Source organism: Chiloscyllium punctatum, chromosome 15 (assembly GCF_047496795.1).
Source record: "Chiloscyllium punctatum isolate Juve2018m chromosome 15, sChiPun1.3, whole genome shotgun sequence".
NCBI lineage: Eukaryota > Metazoa > Chordata > Chondrichthyes > Orectolobiformes > Hemiscylliidae > Chiloscyllium > Chiloscyllium punctatum.
This window is the reverse complement of record NC_092753.1, coordinates 15,106,043-15,126,299: the sequence shown is the minus strand read 5'-3', so window position 1 is coordinate 15,126,299 and position 20,257 is coordinate 15,106,043. Positions and strand designations below refer to the sequence as shown.

The window sequence follows — 20,257 nt, the reverse complement described above, 5'->3', positions numbered from 1 at the left end:
TGCCTGTTTCCAGAGGGCTAACATCATCCTTGTGCCTAAGAAGGCTCATGCAGCATGTCTCAAAGATTACCGGTAGCCATGAAGTACTTTGAAAGGCTGGTCATGGCATTAATCAATTCTAGCCTCCCCACAACTCTTGACCCACTCCAATTTGCCTATCAGACCAACAGATCCACATCAGATGCCATATCGCTTGCCCTTCACTCCTCCCTAGAACATCTTGACACCAATGGGCGGCACGGTGGCATAATGGTTAGCACTGCTGCCTCACAGCGCCAGAGACCCGGGTTCAATTCCCGACTCAGGCGACTGACTGTGTGGAGTTTGCACATTCTCCCCCGTGTCTGCGTGGGTTTCCTCCGGGTGCTCCGGTTTCCTCCCACACTCCAAAGATGTGCGGGTCAGGTGAATTGGCAATGCTAAATTGCCCGTAGTGTTAGGTAAAGGGGTAAATGTAGGATAATGGGTGGGTTGCGCTTCGGTGGGTCGGTGTGGACTTGTTGGCCGAAGGGCCTGTTTCCACACTGTAACTAACCTAATCTAATCTAATCTAATCAAGAACAGCTACATAAGAATCCTACTCATTGACTGCAGTTCAGCCTTCAACACTATTATCCTCTTGAGACTCATTACTAAACTTAGTGATCTTAGACTAAGCCCCACTCTCTGCAACTGGATCCTCAGTTTCCTGACCCACAGGCCACAATCAATGAAGACTGGGGACAATATTTCATCCTCACTAACACTCAACACTGGAGCCCCCCCAGGGGTGCATACTAAGTCCCCTACTGTACTCACTGTATACCCACGACTGCATATCCAAATATCAGACTAATGCTATTTACAAGTTTGCTGATGACACCACCATAGTTGTCAGATGGTGACAAAACTGACTACAGATGGGAGGTGGAAGACCTGGAAAAATGGTGCACTGAGAACAACCTAGCTCTCAATGCCGACAAAACCAAGGAACTCATTACTGACTTTCGACGGGATGTTACTCATGCCCCCCTACACATTAATAGCTCAGAGGTGGAACGAGTGGAGAGTGTCAAGCTCCAGGAAGCGGTCATCCACAACAAGCTTTCTTGGACCTTCATGTGGATGCACTGGTTACAAAGGCCCAATGACATCTCTTCTTCCTCAGGCACTGAGGAAATTTGGCATGACAGTGAATACACTTGCCAACTTTTATAGGTGCGCCATCGAGATCATTCTGTCTGGATGTATCACCGCCTGGTATGGCAACTGTACAATTCAAGATTGGAGACAGTTACAGAGAGTGGTGAACTCAGCCCAGACAATCACTAAGATCAACCTCCCATCTATAGAATCCATCTAACAAGCCCGCTGTCAAGGAAAGGCCATAAGACCATAAGACATAGGAGTGGAAGTAAGGCCATTCGGCCCATCGAGTCCACTCCGCCATTCAATCATGGCTGATGGGCATTTCAACTCCACTTACCCGCATTCTCCCCGTAGCCCTTAATTCCTCGAGACAACAAGAATCTATCAATCTCTGCCTTGAAGACATTTAGCGTCCCGGCCTCCACTGCACTCTGCGGCAATGAATTCCACAGGCCCACCTCACTGTCTGAAGAAATGTATCCGCATTTCTGTTCTGAATTTACCCCCTCTAATTCTAAGGCTGTGTCCACGGGTCCTGGTCTCCTCACCTAACGGAAACAATTTCCTAGCGTCCACCCTTTCCAAGCTATGTATTAGCTTGTACGTCTCTATTAAGTCTCCCCTTAATCTTCTAAACTCCAATGAATACAATCCCAGGATCCTCAGCCGTTCCTCATATGTTAGACCAACCATTCCAGGGATCATCCATGTGAATCTCCGCTGGACACGTTCCAGTGCTAGTATGTCCTTCCTGAGGTGTGGGGACCAAAGCTGGACACGATACTCCAAATGAGGCCTAACCAGAGCTTTATAAAGTCTCAGTAGCACAACAGTGCTTTTATATTCCAACCCTCTTGAGATAAGTGACAACATTGCATTCGCTTTCTTAATCATGGACTCAACCTGCATGTTGACCTTTAGAGAATCCTCGACTAGCACTCCCAGATCCCTTTGTACTTTGGCTTTACGAATTTTCTCACCGTTTAGAAAGTAGTCTATTCTTTTATTCTTTTTGGCAAAGTGCAAGACCTCACATTTGTTCACGTTGAATTCCATCAGCCATTTCCTGGACCACTCTTCCAAACTGTCTAGATCCTTCTGTAGTCTCCCCACTTCCTCAGTACTACCTGCCTGTCCACCTAACTTTGTATCATCGGCAAACTTCGCTAGAATGCCCCCAGTCCCTTCATCCAGATCATTAATATATAATGTGAACAGCTGTGGCCCCAACCCTGAACCCTGCGGGACACCGCTCATCACCGGCTGCCATTCCGAGAAAGAACCTTTTATCCCAACTCTCTGCCTTCTGTCAGACAGCCAATCCTCAATCCAACCTCGAACACCATGGGCTCTCACCTTACTCAGCAGCCTCCCATGTGGCACCTTATCAAAGGCCTTTTGGAAGTCTAGATAGACCACATCCACTGGGTTTTCCTGGTCTAACCTACTTGTCACCTCTTTAATGCTGCCAGCATTCTCAAAGATCTATCTCACCCTGGCAATGCTTTTCTACAACCTCTACCACTGGGGAGAAGGTACAGAAGCCTGAACACATGCACCAGCCGGTTTCGTAACAGTTTCTATTCTACTATTGTTAAAATACTGAATGGACTCACAAACTCTTAATATTCACCTGTTCCTCTGTTTTTGTGTTTACCTATTATTTACTTATCTATGCTACTTAACTATGTGACCTGCCTGTATTGCTCACAAGACAAAGCTTTTCACTGTGCCTTGGTACACATGACAATAAATTCAATTCAATTCAATTCTTAAAGTTCTAGACAGGCACCAAAAATTCCACCCGGTATTTTAATAAGTTGTTACATCCTGGAAGTTTCTTGAACTGATCTGTGTACTATTGTTAAACATATTGCAGTTTAAAGCCTGCACCAGCAAAGAAGCTAATGCTGAATGGACACACAGATTGATATCTGTGTCCTACGAGTCTTTATGAAATATGCACAGCATTAAAAAGAGATAACATTTAGGATTCAACTTCCCATTCATCATTGTAGTCTCTGTTGGATATTACTTTCATTTTATCATTAAAAGACAGCATCAATGTTATGTAAAATAGCCATTGCAAGAATAACAGCATGACATTTGTATTAGGAGGAGGGGGCAGAGAAATCAAAGGAAAACAGCTGCTAACGTTAATTTGTTAAAAAAAATTTGAATGAAGAGCTCACCAGACCATCTCCCTTTTTGATACCTCTTCATATTTGCTTTGGAAGTGAGCTGAGCTCTGCTGAAGTCAGATTTTAAAGAATACGATTAATTAAGGTGGAGATCTTGTCATTAGATTTGTGTTCTTCCTTCACATTTACAGAGATTTTCGTGCATCAGACCTAGAAATTCCCACAACAATATATTTTAAGTTCTTCATTAAACGATTTTCATCTTTGTCACAAAAGACCAGCTTGCAGAAACAATCATCTACTGAGATAATCCGAATAGAGGTGAGCTTTCAAGGGCAAATCTGTAATTGAAAATAAGTAGAGTAATTCTTAGAGCATCAGTGCGATTACTGCAAATCTCCTTCCTCCAAACAAACTGCATTCTGCAGAGCTGATAATCATTATTCCTTTTCATCAGTCAGTGGAGACGGTTGCTTTTGCGGTATTTACATTTTGTGCCAAATGCAGCACTTCTACGCATAGGACTCAGCAAGAATTCTTAATAGTTTGCAGCATGTAGTATTGGAGTTCACTATATCACATTTAGTGAAGTGTTATCTTCATAAAGTTTGTCATGTGAAAACAATCAGCTTCATTTTCATGTCTCTTCAGCAAATAGAAAGATGTGCTTTCTTCAAATACTCTCTCAATATGATTTAACAACAGAAACTGGAACTCAATAAGACAAAGGAGTGCATACTTAGCAGATTATATAAAAGTGTTTCTTCAGTTACTAAGACATAAATCGTATTTAATGTGCAGACAAACAATTGATAATTTTCAACACAAACAGAAACTAAGTAATGCTCCCAAATGAGAACTTGTTTATCAGTACTTGTGCATCATTAAATGTTTTTGCGCTGATTATGATTTCCACTTACCATGACTCACTGGTGCTGCAGTCTCTAACAGTACACAGGAATGTTATGCCTCTAGAGGACTGTCATTTAATGGATTGCTCACATCAGCACCAAGATATGCTTCTGTATGTTGCTGATTCCTGTCCTACTGCCTTTATTTGCTGTAAAAACAACATGTATTCCACCAGCACGTCAGGACAAATCAATGATATGTAAGTACTTCAATACATTGAGAAGCTTGTAGGTTTCCAGTCTATTCAGCCTGGCAGTTCCAGTTTCTAAAATCACACCTTATTGTTTCTTTCTGCTTGGAACATGTAGAAGGGTCTGGTCATCAAAATAAACTTCAAAACTAGAAAGAAGGAGACAGGAAGAAAGGAACCACGAAGTCTCATCAAGTGGTTTTAGACTTTCACAGAGAAGCTGATTAGTTTTAGGAACCACTGTTTACAAAAACATTATCAGCTAGAAGTACAGCAGTACACTTCCAATTAGATATACTGAATCACATTCACATTATTGAGAGATTTGAAGAAATCACAAAGATTCAGGCTTTTAAATAGTCAATCCTGTGACACCAATTACTAAAGGAAGTTTATAACAGTATACATAATCCAACATAATTTATTTAATTTCAGATGTTCAGCATCCAAATAACAGACGTTGATTTCTGAGAAGAGTTTTCCTAGGCAACTCTTTTGTAATAAGGAGAAAGTGAGGACTGCAGATACTGGAGATGAGAGTCGAGAATGTGATGCTGGAAAAGCACAGCAGGTCAGGCAGCATCCAAGGAGCAGGAGAATCGATGTTTCAGGCATAAGCCCTTCATCAGGAATGAGGCTTGTGAGCCAAGAGGATGGAGAGACAATTGGGAGGGGGTGGGCTGGGGAAGATAGCTGAGAGTGCGATAGGTAGATGAAGGTGTGGATAACAGTGATAGGTTGGAGAGGAGGGTGGAGTGGATAGGTGGGAAGGAAGATGGACAGGTAGGACAGGTCATGAGGGTGGTGTCAAGTTGGAAGGTTGGATCTGGGATAAGAGTGGAGGGGGGGAGGGAAAATGAGGAAACTGGTAAAATCCACATTGATCCCGTGTGGTTGGAGGGTTCCAAGGCAGAAGATGAGGCGTTCTTCCTCCAGGCATTGAATGGTTAAGGTTTGGCAATGGAGGAGGCCCAGAACCTGCATGTCCTTGGCAGATTGGGTGGGGGAGAGGAAATGTTCGGCCATGGGGTGGTGGGGTTATTTGGTGTGGGTATCCTTTTTGTAATAGAGCACACTACAGTTAGTAATAACTTTGCAGGTCAAGGTCGAAGACCAATTTCTCCTAAACTAACAGCATACATATTACAGCTTCAAGAGCATGTCAGATAGAGCAACTGGCGATTAAAGAAACATGAAAATTACAGTACATAAATATGTCCTCCATGCCTATGACAGTGGTAGCTTTCATTGAAATGATCAATTTCATTTTCTTTCGATTTCCTCAATCCTTCTGCATTTTCTTTTACAACAAATTGATCCAATCTACTCATATCTTATTAGTAATCTACCATCTGCATCATTGTTCTTATCCTTATGTCACAATTTTCAATATGTCTCCATTGTAAACTCTCTTCTTATATTCCAAGTGCTTTGCTTATCTAAATTTGTCATTATTTGTATTTCCATAATTAGACCACTGGGTGGTTTAGTAAACCAAATTCCTGTGCTGCTTTTGCTGTTCAGACACTGAGCAGGATTTTGGCTTGTGGGTTAGTACCCTGATTTGGAGTCAAGTTGACTCACTGTTTACTGTTGACTGTATCACCCAACGGTAATTTTCTCAGAATTGGCAAATCAATGTTCAGAAGACACGCCTTCCAATTAAAGAACAGGGCTGTATCAAAACTAGAGGGTTTGTCAGAGCCCCTCCAGCATGGAGGCTCCTACCTCTCCAGCAAAGGTCTACTATTTCGGTAAACCTGGTCCAATGCCAATCCAAGATGGTGGTGGAGAAGGACTCTTATGCCAAACACTCCAATCACTTTTCTTTATCTTTTCATTTTTTTTAACTTACCTTGTCCTGAGTTTGGACGGCATCGGCAGCAAGAGTCCAGCGCTTTGACCTCAAACAGACAGTGTGGATCTTAGGTGGCCCTACCATGGATCTTGAGCAGGCCCAGGTCATGGACCTCAAGCAGGCCCAGCACGGAGCAGAGTCAGTCCCTACATACTTTTCTGGAGCAAGCACAGGACCAGGGATCTGTGGCTGCTACATCTGCAGAGGCAAAGTTATCGAGGTAGGTCCAGCAGCAAAAAATGGCAACTGAAGATCAACAACTTTGTTTGCTAGTGGTGGCAAAGCAGTGGCAGCAGGATGGTATCACAGGTGTCAATGATGATGATGAGCTGGCTCAGGACTATACCTTCAAGCTATATCTTTCTCTTTCTTTTCATCTTTCTTAATTTATTCAAAATGGCAGTTTCATGGCAACAAATGACACTGTATTTTTTGTATTCCTGCTGTAAAATACACAGTCCAATAGAATCAAAATCAAACTATTTATGAGGCGCAGGTTAAGAGCTGATATAATAGCCTTTTTATCTAGAAGGTGCAGCTCCAACAACATGGAGCGGTATGATGACTCAATAGTTAGCACTGCTGCCTCACAGCACCAGAGACCCGGGTTTGATTCCACCCTCAGGTGCAGATTAGGTGGATTGGCCATGCTAAATTGCCCATTGTGTCGAGGGATGTGTGCAGGGTAGGTGGATTAGCCATGGGGGATGCAAGGTTACAAGGATACGGTTAGCGGAAGTGGGGGGGGCAGGTGTTTGGCCTGGGTAAGATGCTCTTCAGAGGGTCATTGTGGACTCAATGGACTGAATGGCCTGCTTCCACACTGTAGGGATTCTAAATTCTGTGAACACTTACAAAGCTCAACTTCATCCAGGACAGAGCAATCCACTTCATCAGCGCCCATTCATTGCCTTCAACATCAACACAGAAAGGCAGCAGTGGCTACCATCTACTTGATGCACTGCATAAATTCACTCTGGCTCCTTCAACAGCACTTCAAAACCTGCAACCTTTACTGTGGGAGAATGATAATGTAATTGATGACAATAGTAAGAGATAAAACTCCAGTCTAGAATGAGCATGTGAAGAGAGAGAAGTCTTAGACATGAGACGGGAGCTGTTTTTGATAACCTACTATGTATAGATGTAAATAAAGGAGTGTTGCAGAATATAAGGAATTAAAGAGCCTTACATAAAGGTAGGGAGCAAGTAGCCTCAGGAACAGTGTATATGCAGGCATCTACAGTCCAAAGATATTCCAGCAAGCAGTTAACAGTTTTCAATTAAAGTGCAAGATAAAGCATCTACCACTTAGAAGGTAAAGGGCAACAGACATATGGGAACTTCGTAATCTATAAGCTCCCCTCCATATGTGATGATGCTGCTCCTTTAACAAGGTTATGTTGTCCTTGTTTTTTTTTCAGGAGGTCGTAAAGACACAGGTTCCAAAATGTCTGGATTAATCTACTTGAGGAAGCTTTTAAGTTAAAAAAAACTTGTACAATGAAAGGGAAGTGGCGAGTTCTCCAAGCTCAGCTTTTCTCTGGTTTGGTTTTAGCAATCTGGCTGTTCAGAGCAAACGGTCAGTCAGTTTTGAGGCTGCTGGTCAAAGAAACAGTTTTATGAAAGAAGGTGTTCCATGCTGAATCTCTCTGCCATCTCTCTCCCTGATATCTCTCCTGGCTCAGTGGTTAGTTCTGCTGCCTTACAGTGCCAGGGATATAAATTCAATTCCAGCCTTGAGCAACTGTCTGTGGAGTTTGCAACATTCTCCCTTTGTCTGCGTAGGTTTCCTCCAGGTGTTCCAGTTTCCTCCCACAATACAAAGATGTGCAGATTAAGTGATTTGGCCATGCTAAATTGCCCACAGTGTTCAGGGATGTGTAGATTAGGTGCATCAGTTAGAGGTAAACATAGAGTAATAGGTTCAGCGAATGGGTCTGGGTGGGTTACTCTTCGGAGGGTCAGTATGGGCTTGTTGGGCCGAAGGACCTGTTTCCACACTGCAGGGATTCTATGATTCTACATCTGGTGACTATTTGCTCCTCTTCCAGAGCCAGATTCATACTGGGTGTCCTTGGATCAAAAGCATGCAGTGTCCACCAATGCTCTCGATGCCTTTGGAGAGAGGTGGGTGCTGCGGTGGGTGGAGTACTTTTACTCCCCTTCCAACTCCATTTTGATTTAAATCTCTTCTCTTCTCTCTACATCCATATTGATATCAGCATTTAACAAGGTAGCATCCCATATTTGGGAGGATTTCTCCATTAATCTTAATGGAGAACATGCGCCGGCTGAGTTGATAAAGGACTTGAGTCATCTTGAAGTTGAGGCTGAGACCAATTCCTCAGTGTGCTTTTGCAAAGAAATTTAACAAGGCTTAAAGATTTTCTTCTAAGACAGTGGAGATGATATTGTCCACAAGGAAGGCTGTCATCACTTTCTCCTTGGATTTCAATTGGTTGATTTTTAAGAAGTTTTTCGGGTGATCCAAGATGGCGGTGACCCAGCAAGTCTGAGTCTATAGTGCTCCTCCTAAGACTTGGACAAAATGGGCCACCCACCCCCACCTCACTCACCAAATCATTTAAAATAGCTGTTTAATGTAATTAGTTGCTTAGTATTAAATTTAAACAATCTAATCTTTAGTAAAAATGACTAAAGGGAAGGGAGCCCCCAGTTCTCAGCAAGCAGGATCCCCTCCCCCACCCTCTCCAGCTACAGCAGAGGCATCCGCAGCCGCCCCGGGGGATTTACCTACAGTGGCGAGCCTTGTGGAAATCATCTCTAAACTGGATGCGAAGATCGACGCTTTTATTGAAGAATCCCGGAGCCGATGGGACTCGCTCTCGACCGTGCTGCAAAAGCACGACCGAGACATTAAAGAAATGGAGCGCCGAGTCGGAGGGGCGAAGCTAAAGGCCGTGACCTCCGAAACTACAGCGCAATCGGCCGTGGATCGGGTCCGGACTCTCGAACAGCGAGTCCGGACCTTAGAGAATCATATTGATGACTTCGATAATCGAGGTCGTCGAAAAAATATTCGTTTACTGGGCCTTCCCGAATGGGAAGAGGAAGGCCAGCTTACAGCGTTTCTCGAGCAGTGGCTGCCACAGCTTTTAAATCTGGAAGCTGGATCAGGCCAGGTAAGGGTAGAATGGGCCTACTGGGTTGCAATACGTGGGCCCGGCTCGAACCAGCGTCCCCGCCCGGTCCTGTTCGAGCTGCAGAGCTACAAGGAGAGGCAGATACTCCTAGAAGCCTCTGGGAATCTTTTCCAAGATTTCTAAGTCATGATCTATAAAGGATCCAAGATCATGTTATTCCAGGACTTTTCCCCAGCTCTGGTCCAAAAGAGGAAGGCATTCGATGAGGCGAAGAAGTGTTTAAGGGACTTAAATATTCAGTACTCCTTACGCTACCCAGCGACGCTACACTTTAAGGATCCGTGTATAATTTCAGATCGCCAGAAAAGGCTAAGGAATTTTTGGACTCTCTTAGATAAATTGTAAGAAATAATGGATGTTGGTTTGGCTTCCCCCCAATCCTATTTATATCCCCCCCCCTTTTTTCTTTTTTCTTACCTTACTGTTTAATATTATCTTGGGGGGTGGGGAGAGGGATTTATTTATTTGTTCTCTATTTAATGATTTTCACCCCCCATTGGGTTTTTAAAAATTATTCTATGTATGTATGTATGTGTGTATGTATGTATGGGATATATATATATAAAAGCCAGGGGGTTTAGTTAATGTTGGTGGGGGGAGGTGGTTACCTTATTCTATTTTACCTCTGTCTCTAGGAGGGGCGTTGTTTACCCTTGGTTATTTTGTATTATTATATTTAATTATTATTTGTTGAGGTTGTAATTTTATAGTTATATATGTTTATACATGGTATTAACATTACCAAATATATCCAGGTGTTGGTGTGGGTGGGGGTAGAGTACTCACTGTTAACTCTAGCTTTATATTATATCTGAATTCTCCTCATCCTATTGAGGAGTGCCTGGGTCAAGGGTGGGGCATTGGTTGGGAGAGGATACGATGGACCTTTGGAAAGGAAGTGACACCACCTGGGAGCAAGGGGGAAAATCTCCATTTAAATACTGTTGTGAGTGTGTTATAGAGCCTTTATTTTTGTGAATTTTATATGCTCTATGCTCGGGATGTTCTGGATAGGGTTTCCCCTCCCGAGGGGTCTTGGATTTGCCCGGACAATTATGGTTGATCAGTCGGTTAAGTGGTGCACCTGGAATGTCAAGGGGAGTAATTCGCCAGTCAAAAGGAAGAAAATATTATCAAATCTCAAGAAAGAAAGAGTTGATATAGCTCTCCTACAGGAGACACACCTGTTGGATAAAGAACACTTGAAATTACGACAGGGTGGATTTGATCAGGCCTTTTTTTCTTCTTTTTAGCTCAAAAAGTAGGGGAGTTGTTATTCTTATTCGGAAGAATTTCCCTTTCAAAACCCTAAATCAGATAAAAGATGAATCTGGATGATATATTCTGATTAAAGCCCTTATAAATGGAGAGGAATATGGATTTTAAATTTGTACTGCCCCCCGGCACACCCCTTTAAATTTATAATGGAAGCCTTCTCAAAATTGATGGCTCTTGGTGCCCGTCATGCAATTATAGGGGGAGACTTTAATTGTATTATGGATCCGGAAATAGATAGGATTCCCAAGAGTACTGCAGGAGTATCTCCCAGATCTAGACAATTGGTGGATTTGAACAAAGAATTAGGATTAGTAGATGTATGGAGATGTCTTCATCCACAGGGCAGAGATTTTTCTTTTTACTCCAATCCACATAAATGTCATACCAGAATTCATATGTTTTTTGCCCCGTCGATTTTTTTAAATTTCATATCATCCTGTAAAATAGGTAGCATAGCAATTTCCGACCACACTGCTGTATATATGGAAATCAAGGCGAGGAACAACGGGACATCCCCTCGGTATTGGCGTATGGACCCCTTCCTAATGAAAGATAGTAAATTTGTAAAGTACTTCTCTCAAGAATTTAAAACTTTTTTAGAAATTAATTTAGGTACAGCTAGCAACCCATCAATGATGTGGGAGACCGTCAAAGCTTACACGCGAGGTATTATCATCTCCTACTCAGCGACCCAGAAAAAATTAAAGGGAGAACAACAGTCCCTGCTCGAAGCTCGCTTAAAAGCAGCTGAAACAGCATATGCTGATATTATCAAATTGCAAAGGATTACGGCCTTTAGGACAGCTCTGAACACTACGCTTACCCAAACGGCTAAGAGGGAAATACTATTTGCAAAACAAAGGTTATATGAATTTGGCGACAAACCGGGTAGATACTTAGCATTTCTTGCAAAGATAAAAAAGGCCCCTCAAACTATCACATTTATCAAGGAAAGTACGGGTATTTTGACTCATGATCATAAAAGGATTAATGCAATCTTTAGAAAAATTCATTCTGATTTATATAAATCGCAGGATTGTGAAGATAGGACTAGGAGGATGCAATTATTTTTTAAAAATTTGACCTTTCCGGGCCTAACTCCGGAACAGGTATCGGTCTTAAATGCTCCCCTAACAGTCCAAGAAATACCTGATACAATCAGGCAACTTCAGAGTGGCAAGGCACCTGCCTAGATGGTTTTCAAGCTGAATTCTATAAAGAATTTACAGAAATATTAGCTGGTCCACTTATGGACATGTATAACTATGCATATAGTCAGGGCTGTCTCCCACCTTCGCTGAAAGAGGCAAATATCTCTCTTATCCTTAAAAAAGGAAAGGATCCAGAAGATTGTGTGTCATACAGATGAATATCCTTGCTAAATGTAGATTTTAAAATCCTTTCTAAAACATTAGCATTGAGACTGGAAAGGGTACTACCACATATCATAAAGGAGGATCAGACGGGGTTTATTAAGGGCCATAGATCATCCAATAATATTAGAAGGATTTTGAATATGATTCAAGCCTGCCATCAGGGAAAGATACCAGGAGTTTCATTAGACGCGGAAAAGGCATTCGATAGGATTGAATGGTCATATTTGTTTTACACATTCGAAAGGTTTGGCGTTGGAAAGGTGTTTACCAAATGGGTCTCAACATTGTACAGTGAGCCCAAAGCAGTTGTGGTTAACAATGGATTAGGTTCGGATAGCTTCAGTGTGGGTAGGGGCTGCCTTCAGGGATGTCCTCTCTCGCCATTGTTATTTACGCTAACTAGCAGTAGCTATACGGGCTGATCCTAATATAACGGCCCCAAGGATTGGTACAGGTAATCATAAAATTACCCTTTATGCAGATGATGTTCTTCTATTCCTCAGTAATCATCTGATGTCCATAGCTCGCTTAATCCAAGTTATTAACACATTTAGCGCATTCTCAAGCTATAAAATTAATTTCTCAAAATTGGAGGCTATGCCAATGGGTGGTCTTGCTATGCTACCCCACTTAGTGGATGGATCCCATTTTCCCTTTCGTTGGTCCCTGGAGGGTTTCTTATATTTAGGCATTTTTATTACCCCAGTATTTGGTCAGTTATACAAGGCTAACTTTGTGCATTTACTGGAGAGGATAAGGCAGGACCTCGAGCGATGGGGAGACCTTCCAGTTTCCTGCCTGGGTAGAATAGCACTAATTAAAATGAATGTCTTGCCCCGTCTCCTATACCCTGTGAGAATGCTTCCGGTGATGCTGCCGAGGCTGGCACTACGTAAATTATATGGCTGGTTGGGTTCCTTTATCTGGAATCATAGACGGCCCCTCATTAAGCTGAAGAAACTACAGCTGCCACAGGCAAAGGGAGGATTGGACTTTCCAGATTTTAGGAAATATCAGTTAAGTTCCCTATTAAGTTACATAGCCGATTGGGTCTTGTCTGACCCGCAATCAATCTGGCTAGACATCAAGGCTTCTCAAGTAAAATGCCCACTTATTAACCTTTTATTTTCAGACAAGAGGAAAATCATTACGGATCACTGTAATACTGAACACAATTAAAGCTTGGAATATAATGCAGGAAAATGAGGGCAACTCATAAAACATCCCCCTATGCGCCGATAGTGGGAGCATGGGATTTCCAAGCGGGGTTTACAGACTTTTAAACTCTGGAGATCCAGGGGTATCTCATGTCTAGGAGACCTATTTAAAGATGGGGTTCTGATGTCTTTTGAACAGCTGCGTCAGAAATTTGGATTACCTAATGGAGACCTCTATCGATTCTTCCAAATTCAAGATTATATACAGAAGAAGACGATGTTATTAGATAGTCTTTATAAATCAGATAGAGAATGTAGAGTACTACGACCAATGGGGGTATCCTCCATCAGTACTATTTATCATTTACTACATGATGAAGTATCGGGAGGTATGGACAATCTGCTTAAAACATGGGGTCAGGAATTGGGACTAGAAATCTCTATAGAAACATGGAATGACATTTGGGAAAATGCCAGAAGAATCACCATCTGCAACAGGCTATCCATCAGGCTATCCAGCTGAAGATACTTCATAGGGCCCATATAGCACCGGATCGATTGGCAAAATTTAAGGCAGGAGCATCTCCAACGTGTCCCAAATGTAAAACAGAGGTGGGCACTCTTGTACATTGCCTATGGACCTGTCATAAGATCCGTAGATACTGGACTAAAGTAGCAAGTACCCTGACAGAAATTTTAGGAACGGAAATTAAAGTGGACCCTGTATCTCTCCCTTTGGGCTTTTCGAACTTTCCCTCCCTGGATATGCACGGGAAGAGACTATTTTCTATTCTCTCTTTCTGTGCAAGGAAAAATATTTTGGTAAACTGGGCGGCCGAGGGCCCCCCTGGACTTTCAAATTGGCACAGACTAATTATGGAATGTATTCCCCTTGACTTCCTTACAAATATGGTGCACCGAAAGACCGAATTATTTTATAAAATATGGCAGCCCTTCTTGAATTATATGAATACAGGTATTTCGGCTATCCTAACAAGGGCTTTTATTTAATTGAGATTACGAACCTGGCTGGTCCGGGGCCCCTTGGGAGAGGAATCCCGCACGAACACGGATTTTGTTACATTTGATGTTAACACATTCCGAGCATGTATCTCACTACCCAATTTCTATGTTATCCGTTGTTTTTTTTTGTTTTCTTTTCTCTTTCTCTTATTTGAATAATGTAAGAGACTTAAATATACACTCTGGTTAGTTGTAGGTTAGATTAGTAGTTAGTTGAGTTTTTTTTTCTTGGTATTTTTCTTTAGTTAAATTTTGGTTATTATATATTTAAGATTTAATTGTATATCAATGTTTGTACTTGAGAGTTTTGTTTATTTTTGTAAACTTGTAAAAATGTTAAATTTCTAATAAAAATATCTATAAAAAAAGAAGGTTTTCGTCTATTCTGTAGAAAATGTCTTGTTCTTGACAAGATAAAAATGGCAATGAAGATGGAGAAAAGGGTGTGGGCAATGGAACATCCATGCTTGAGTTTGGTCTTGACCTCAAAAGATTCTACCATATTGCCATAGGTGAAGACCATCACCAATATCTTGTTATGCAGGAGATAGAGGATATTGATGAATTTCTCTGAGTAGCTGGCCTTTGAGAGGATCTGCTGTGGCATTTCTCGATTGAGTAAGTGAAAATTCTTGTTCAGATCAATGAAGGTCATTTGGAGTGATGGGTGTTGCTCATAGCACTTCTCTTGGACTTGGTCAAGCAGTGAAAATCATGTCCATAGTTCCTGGTTTGGTCAGAAGCCACATTGGCTTTCGAGAAGGATTTGCTCAGAGACTGGGAAAAGGTACCTAGTGAGGATTCGGACAATGATCTTCCCAACCTAGAGAGTAGAGAGATTTCTTGGTAATCCACAGTCCATTTTGTCTCCTTTTTTAAAGGTATGGGAGATGGCAGCATCCCTGAGATTGGCAGGGATGTTTTCTTTGTCCAAGATTTTCAGGAACAATTGATGGAGACGATGATGATTAAGATCTGCTCCTCCATTGAAAATCCGGTCTACTCTCATTGCTTTTCCATTCTATGTGACTAAAGGCAGCTTCAACTCCCACCATAATAGATGGGAATCTGAGATCATCTTTGATGGGGAGATGGGGGATTTCCTCGTACATATCCTCATCAATAATTGTATTGCAGTTTAAGTGTTCTTTATAGTGGTCTCTCCATTGGAATTTGATGATTTCTCTGACTCTTGAAAGAGTATCAACTTTATTCCTTCACAGTTTGAGCCCAGAGTATTGGGTCCATATATTTCCTTGGTGGCACTGAAGAAGGCCCGTTCTCAAACATGTCATGCTTATCATCAAAGAATTTTAGTTCCATAGCTTTCTCAATCCACCATCAGTTCTTGATTTTTGTAGTTCTTCTTTGTAACTCTACCTTTGTTTTGATGAGTTCTCCTCTTTGTTTCACTGGTGATGTTGTTTTGCCAGGCACAGAGAGCTTTTTCTCTTCTTGTCAGTGAGTTTTGGATGATTCTCATCAAACCTGCCTTGGTGTTTCCTGATCTTGTAGCCGATAGCATCTCATAGCATCAGAAGATGGCTGTCTTCAGTTCTTTCCAGATTTCCTTCACTCCATTAAGATGAGTAAAAAGAATCATACCCTCTGTCAAAAGTCAAGTCGAGAGTAGCTTTATTTGTCATTTCTACCATATACAACTGATACAGTAAAAACTGCGACAGTGTTCCTCCAGGACCAAGGTGCTACATGGACAGCATAATTGTACGATCATAGCAGGGTGGCATAAAGTGCAAAAGATGTGCAAAACACATAAGACAGCACAGTAATTCCTGACACGTCAAGACAATAGGCACAGTGCTGTAAAATTACAGTGTAATAAAAGAATGACAATTAATAAAACGTTGTTCTAGCAGCAATTCAAAGTCATGCAAAGTTTTCAGAAAGTCTTACAGCTTTCTTTGTATCAAAATGTATCATCATCCATTTCTCCACATTGGACTTGGTCTGACATTTACGAAATTCAACAGTATCTTGCTCAGTTTTTGATGCTTTCACCTTTTGTATCACTCACATTAAATGGTTCTTGTAGTGACTGGAACAATGTCAGACAGGTGGATATCATAGAATATGGCACGGGTCACCAAGGTGGCATAATTTAAAGGTGATTTGAGAAAGGTTTAGGGGAGATGTCAGAGGTGAATTCTTTACACAGAGAGTAGTGGGTGCATGGAATGCATTGCCAGCAGTGGTAGTAGAGGCAGATACTTTAGGGACATTTAAACGGCTCTTGGATAGGCACATGGATGATAATAAATTAAAGGGTATGTAGGTTAGTTTGATCTTAGAGTAGGATAAAAGGTTGGCACAACATCGAGGGGTGAAGGGCCTGTACTGTGCTGAAATGGTCTATGTTCTAATATGAGTTCTCTGATTGGGGTTGTTGATCTGACCCTATCAGGGAACCCTGGCTGACAGATTTAAACAGGAGTGTCAGAGGTTCTTCTCACTGCAGGAGCTAGCCCTCAGCTAGCTGGATCAGTGCAATATACTATGCAGATGTAAGTAAAAGGATACTTGGTGACAGGATACTGCCTTACTTCAACAATATTAAAACACATCCTTGAAGAGATTCGCTCGCAACAATTGTCTTTGAGTTGGGGTAAGCATTTCTGGCATCATGCTGCTATTTGGAAGTTTGACTTGTTCAATCCTGCTGTCGAAGACCAGGTCTAGTATGTAGAACTAATGCTTTATTTTTCTGGGCAAATGACATTGGGGCAGACAAAAAGAAGAATTCTCCTGACAGCATGTGGACCCACAGCTTTTTCAGTTGTTAGGACCATAACTTTCCATGAGGCACCAGATATTAAAACCTTTCAAGAGTTGATGGATTTAGCTAAGCAATATTATGACTTTCTTTAACTCTGAGATGCTATCCATTCTACTTGACATTTCAATAACCAGGGAAATCTGTATCGGGATTTTTGACAAGGTTAGGGCATGTGATTTTGGTTTAGTCCTAAGTGAGATGCTGAGACTGGTATGTGGGATTAGTGATGTGACCATGCAAAGCACCTACTAGCTGAAGCCCAAATGGACTTCAGACAGGCACTACAACTGGATTTGTTGTTAGGAAATGCGGCAAGTGGAGCTTTTAAAGTTACAGGGTATTCCAACAGAAGTGGACACCCTCATCAAACTGGTTGAGTTTGGAGAACAGCACTTGAGTGAAGGCAATTGCATAGCTTCACTCACATCATATCTTGAACAGAGGGAGTCTAGGTCAACCCACAGTAAAACCTCAAAACAAAATGAAGCCTCAGCCAAACGGTTAAAATTTTCTTGAGGATCTGGGCCAGCAGGCCATTGTAGTTGCTGCCAGTATGTGAACCCGAAAGAGCAAAAGAGTCCAACTAGGCCTGAATTGACTAAGAGAACTCATAGGCCAGTACTCAGGAGAGTGTGCAACCTAGAAAATCCACCGACAACTGGTTTGGAACATTTAAATTGCTTAGCAACAATCAAATCAGAACCAATCAAAATAAAAATCTGGTTAAATGGTCACTCAGTTCTAATGAATCTCAATATCAGTGCACTCTATCAGTTATTGTGGAATCAGTCTTTACCAAATTCAGTCTGGACGTCAACCCTTAAGTTTGCTTAAGACCTTAGCCAAGCTGAAAACCTATACCAGGGAACCCCTACAGATTAAGGGTACAGCTTCAGTTCCAGTCTCTTTTAAGAAGCAATGGGTTCAGTTACCACTAATTATAGTAAAAGACACATGGGACTTCATGGGGCAAAATTGGCTGAGAAAGATTCAACTTAATTGGCTCAACATTTTTCATTTAGAAAATGGCTGCCTGAGCAAAGTCTGAATTAAATATATGGATGCTTTTCAGGAAGGTCGAGGGACTATCAAAGGGGCAAAGGCCACCTTATTAATTGATCAAGAAGCAATCCCTATGATTCAGCAGGGATCGCGCAGTGCCATTTGCCTTATGTGCAGAAGTAGAGGCAGAAATCAGGAGGTTGGAAAGCGAAGAAATCATTAAACCAGTAGTTTGCGGAATGATCAGAACTGGTCGTTTCACCTTTGTTAGAATTTCAAACAAATGGTAAACTTTTTCACAGCTGGATAAATATGCAATCCTTCAAATGGAGGACTTAAATGCAAAGCTGGCAGGGGACTGTCCTTCACGAAGCTGGATATGAGTCATGCATATCTGCAATTGCAATTAGATGAGGATTCCCAGAAGTGTGTTACAATTAATATCCCTGTAGGTTTGCACCAAATACAAAACTGTCCTTTTGGGGTGTCAGAAGCCTATGCCATTTTCCAGCAGGCAATGGAGAACACTTTAGAAGGTCTACCCCAGGTCACCATTTATCTGGATGATGTGTTAATAATTTGTTAAATAAATGTTAATAAGACAAGAAAGGAGGTCCTGCTGAAAGAATTTGAACAGTTAAGAGATAAATTGAAAAAGAGAGCTTCCAAGGTAATAATCTCTGGATTACTATCTCAACCACAGGCAAACTGGCAAAGGATAAATATAGTCAAGGAGTTAAACACATGGCTCAAAGATTGGTGTATTACAAAGCTAGTGGACTGCTGCAGGAATCAGTGCTGAGCCACAATTATTTACAACATATTGAATTTGATGAGGAAAGTAAATGTACTACAGATAAATTTGTTGACGACACAAAAATAAATGGGAAAGCAAGTGGTAAGGATGATGCAAGGAGTCTGAAGATAAAGTCAAAAGGTATGGTGCTGAGAAAAGCACAGCAAGTAAGGTAGCATCCAGGGAACAAGAGGGTCAACATTTTGAACATAAGCCCTTCATCAGAAATGTGTGGGGAAAGGGAGCTGAGAGATAAATAGGGGAGTGGAGGTGGAGCTGGGGACAGGTAGGTGGGATGGTGGTAGGTGGATGCACATCACCCCCTTCCCCCTCCACATCCCTGAAGGGCTTATGCCCAAACAGAGTCTCTCCTGCTCCTCAGATGCTGCCTGACCTGCTGTGCTTTTTCCAGTGCCACAATTTTCAAAACGGACTCTCCAAAATCTGCATTCCTCATTTTCTTCTAGTGGCTGAAGAGTAATAAAGACAGGTTAAGTGAGTGGGCAAAAAATTTGGTTGATGTATTATAATGTGGAAAAATTTTAGGTTTTGCACTCTGGCAGTGAGAACAGACGAGGTGAATCTTATCTATAAGACTAAAGACTGCAGAAAGCTACAGCACAGAAGGATCTGGGAGTCCCTTTGCATGAATCACAAAATGTTAGCATACAAGTTCAGCAGAGAACAGGGAAGAAAAATGAGTCACAGAGTTATCATGATTTTACGGCATGGAAAGAGGCCATTCAGCCTCTTGTCATGTTTCTGCCAGTCATCAAACATCCATGTATTCTAAACCCATTTTCCAGCATTTGGCTCATAGCTTTGTATGCTATGGCATTTCAAGTGTTCATCAAAATATTTCTTAAATATCTTGAGTGTTCATGTCTCTAACACCTTTTTAGGTGGTGAGTTTCAGATACTCACAACCCTCTGTGCAAAAAAACTCTTCAAACCCCTTCCAAATCTCCTGCTCTTACCTTAAACTGTGCTCTCTAATTATTGACCCTTGACTACGGGGAAAGGTTTCTCCCTACTTACTCTGTCTATGCCCATCAGAATTTTGTATATCTCAAACAGCCTTTCTGCTGTTTGGTAAACAACCCCAGCCTTTCTAGTCTCGCTTCATGGCTGAGGAATATTGGCCTTTATTTCAAAGGGAATGGTGTATAAAAGTAGGGAAGCCTTATTAAAACTATACAAAGCTCTAGCTAGACAACAGCTGGAATATTGTGAACAATTTTGGTTCCTGTACCTGTGGAAAGGTATATTGGCATTGTAAGCAGTCCAGATGAAGTGCACTGGGCTAATCCTAGGTAAGGAGGTAACTGTTTTCCTGAAGAGATGGAGTAGGTCAGGCATATACGCGTGGAGTCTAGAAGAATGAGGTAATCCTATTGAAACATGCACAAGGCGTTTAGGGATCTTGTAAGGGTTC

The 20,257-nt window shown here is 41.8% G+C and overlaps 1 protein-coding gene across 4 annotated transcripts in view; it reads right to left on the bottom strand.

Moving 5' to 3' along the window:
- Nucleotides 1-3,592, bottom strand: part of mcf2la (mcf.2 cell line derived transforming sequence-like a) — a 221,492-nt gene extending 217,900 nt beyond the window's left edge. For all 4 annotated transcript variants that reach the window (XR_011962520.1, XR_011962521.1, XM_072584719.1 and 1 more), the window contains exon 1: nt 3,321-3,592. Coding sequence is in view for 2 of the 4 variants with exons in the window: in XM_072584719.1 (XP_072440820.1) it covers nt 3,321-3,351 (31 nt within the window). In the remaining 2 variants the exon portion in view is untranslated. The remainder of the gene's footprint in view (nt 1-3,320) is intronic.
- Between the last annotated feature and the right edge of the window lie 16,665 nt (nt 3,593-20,257).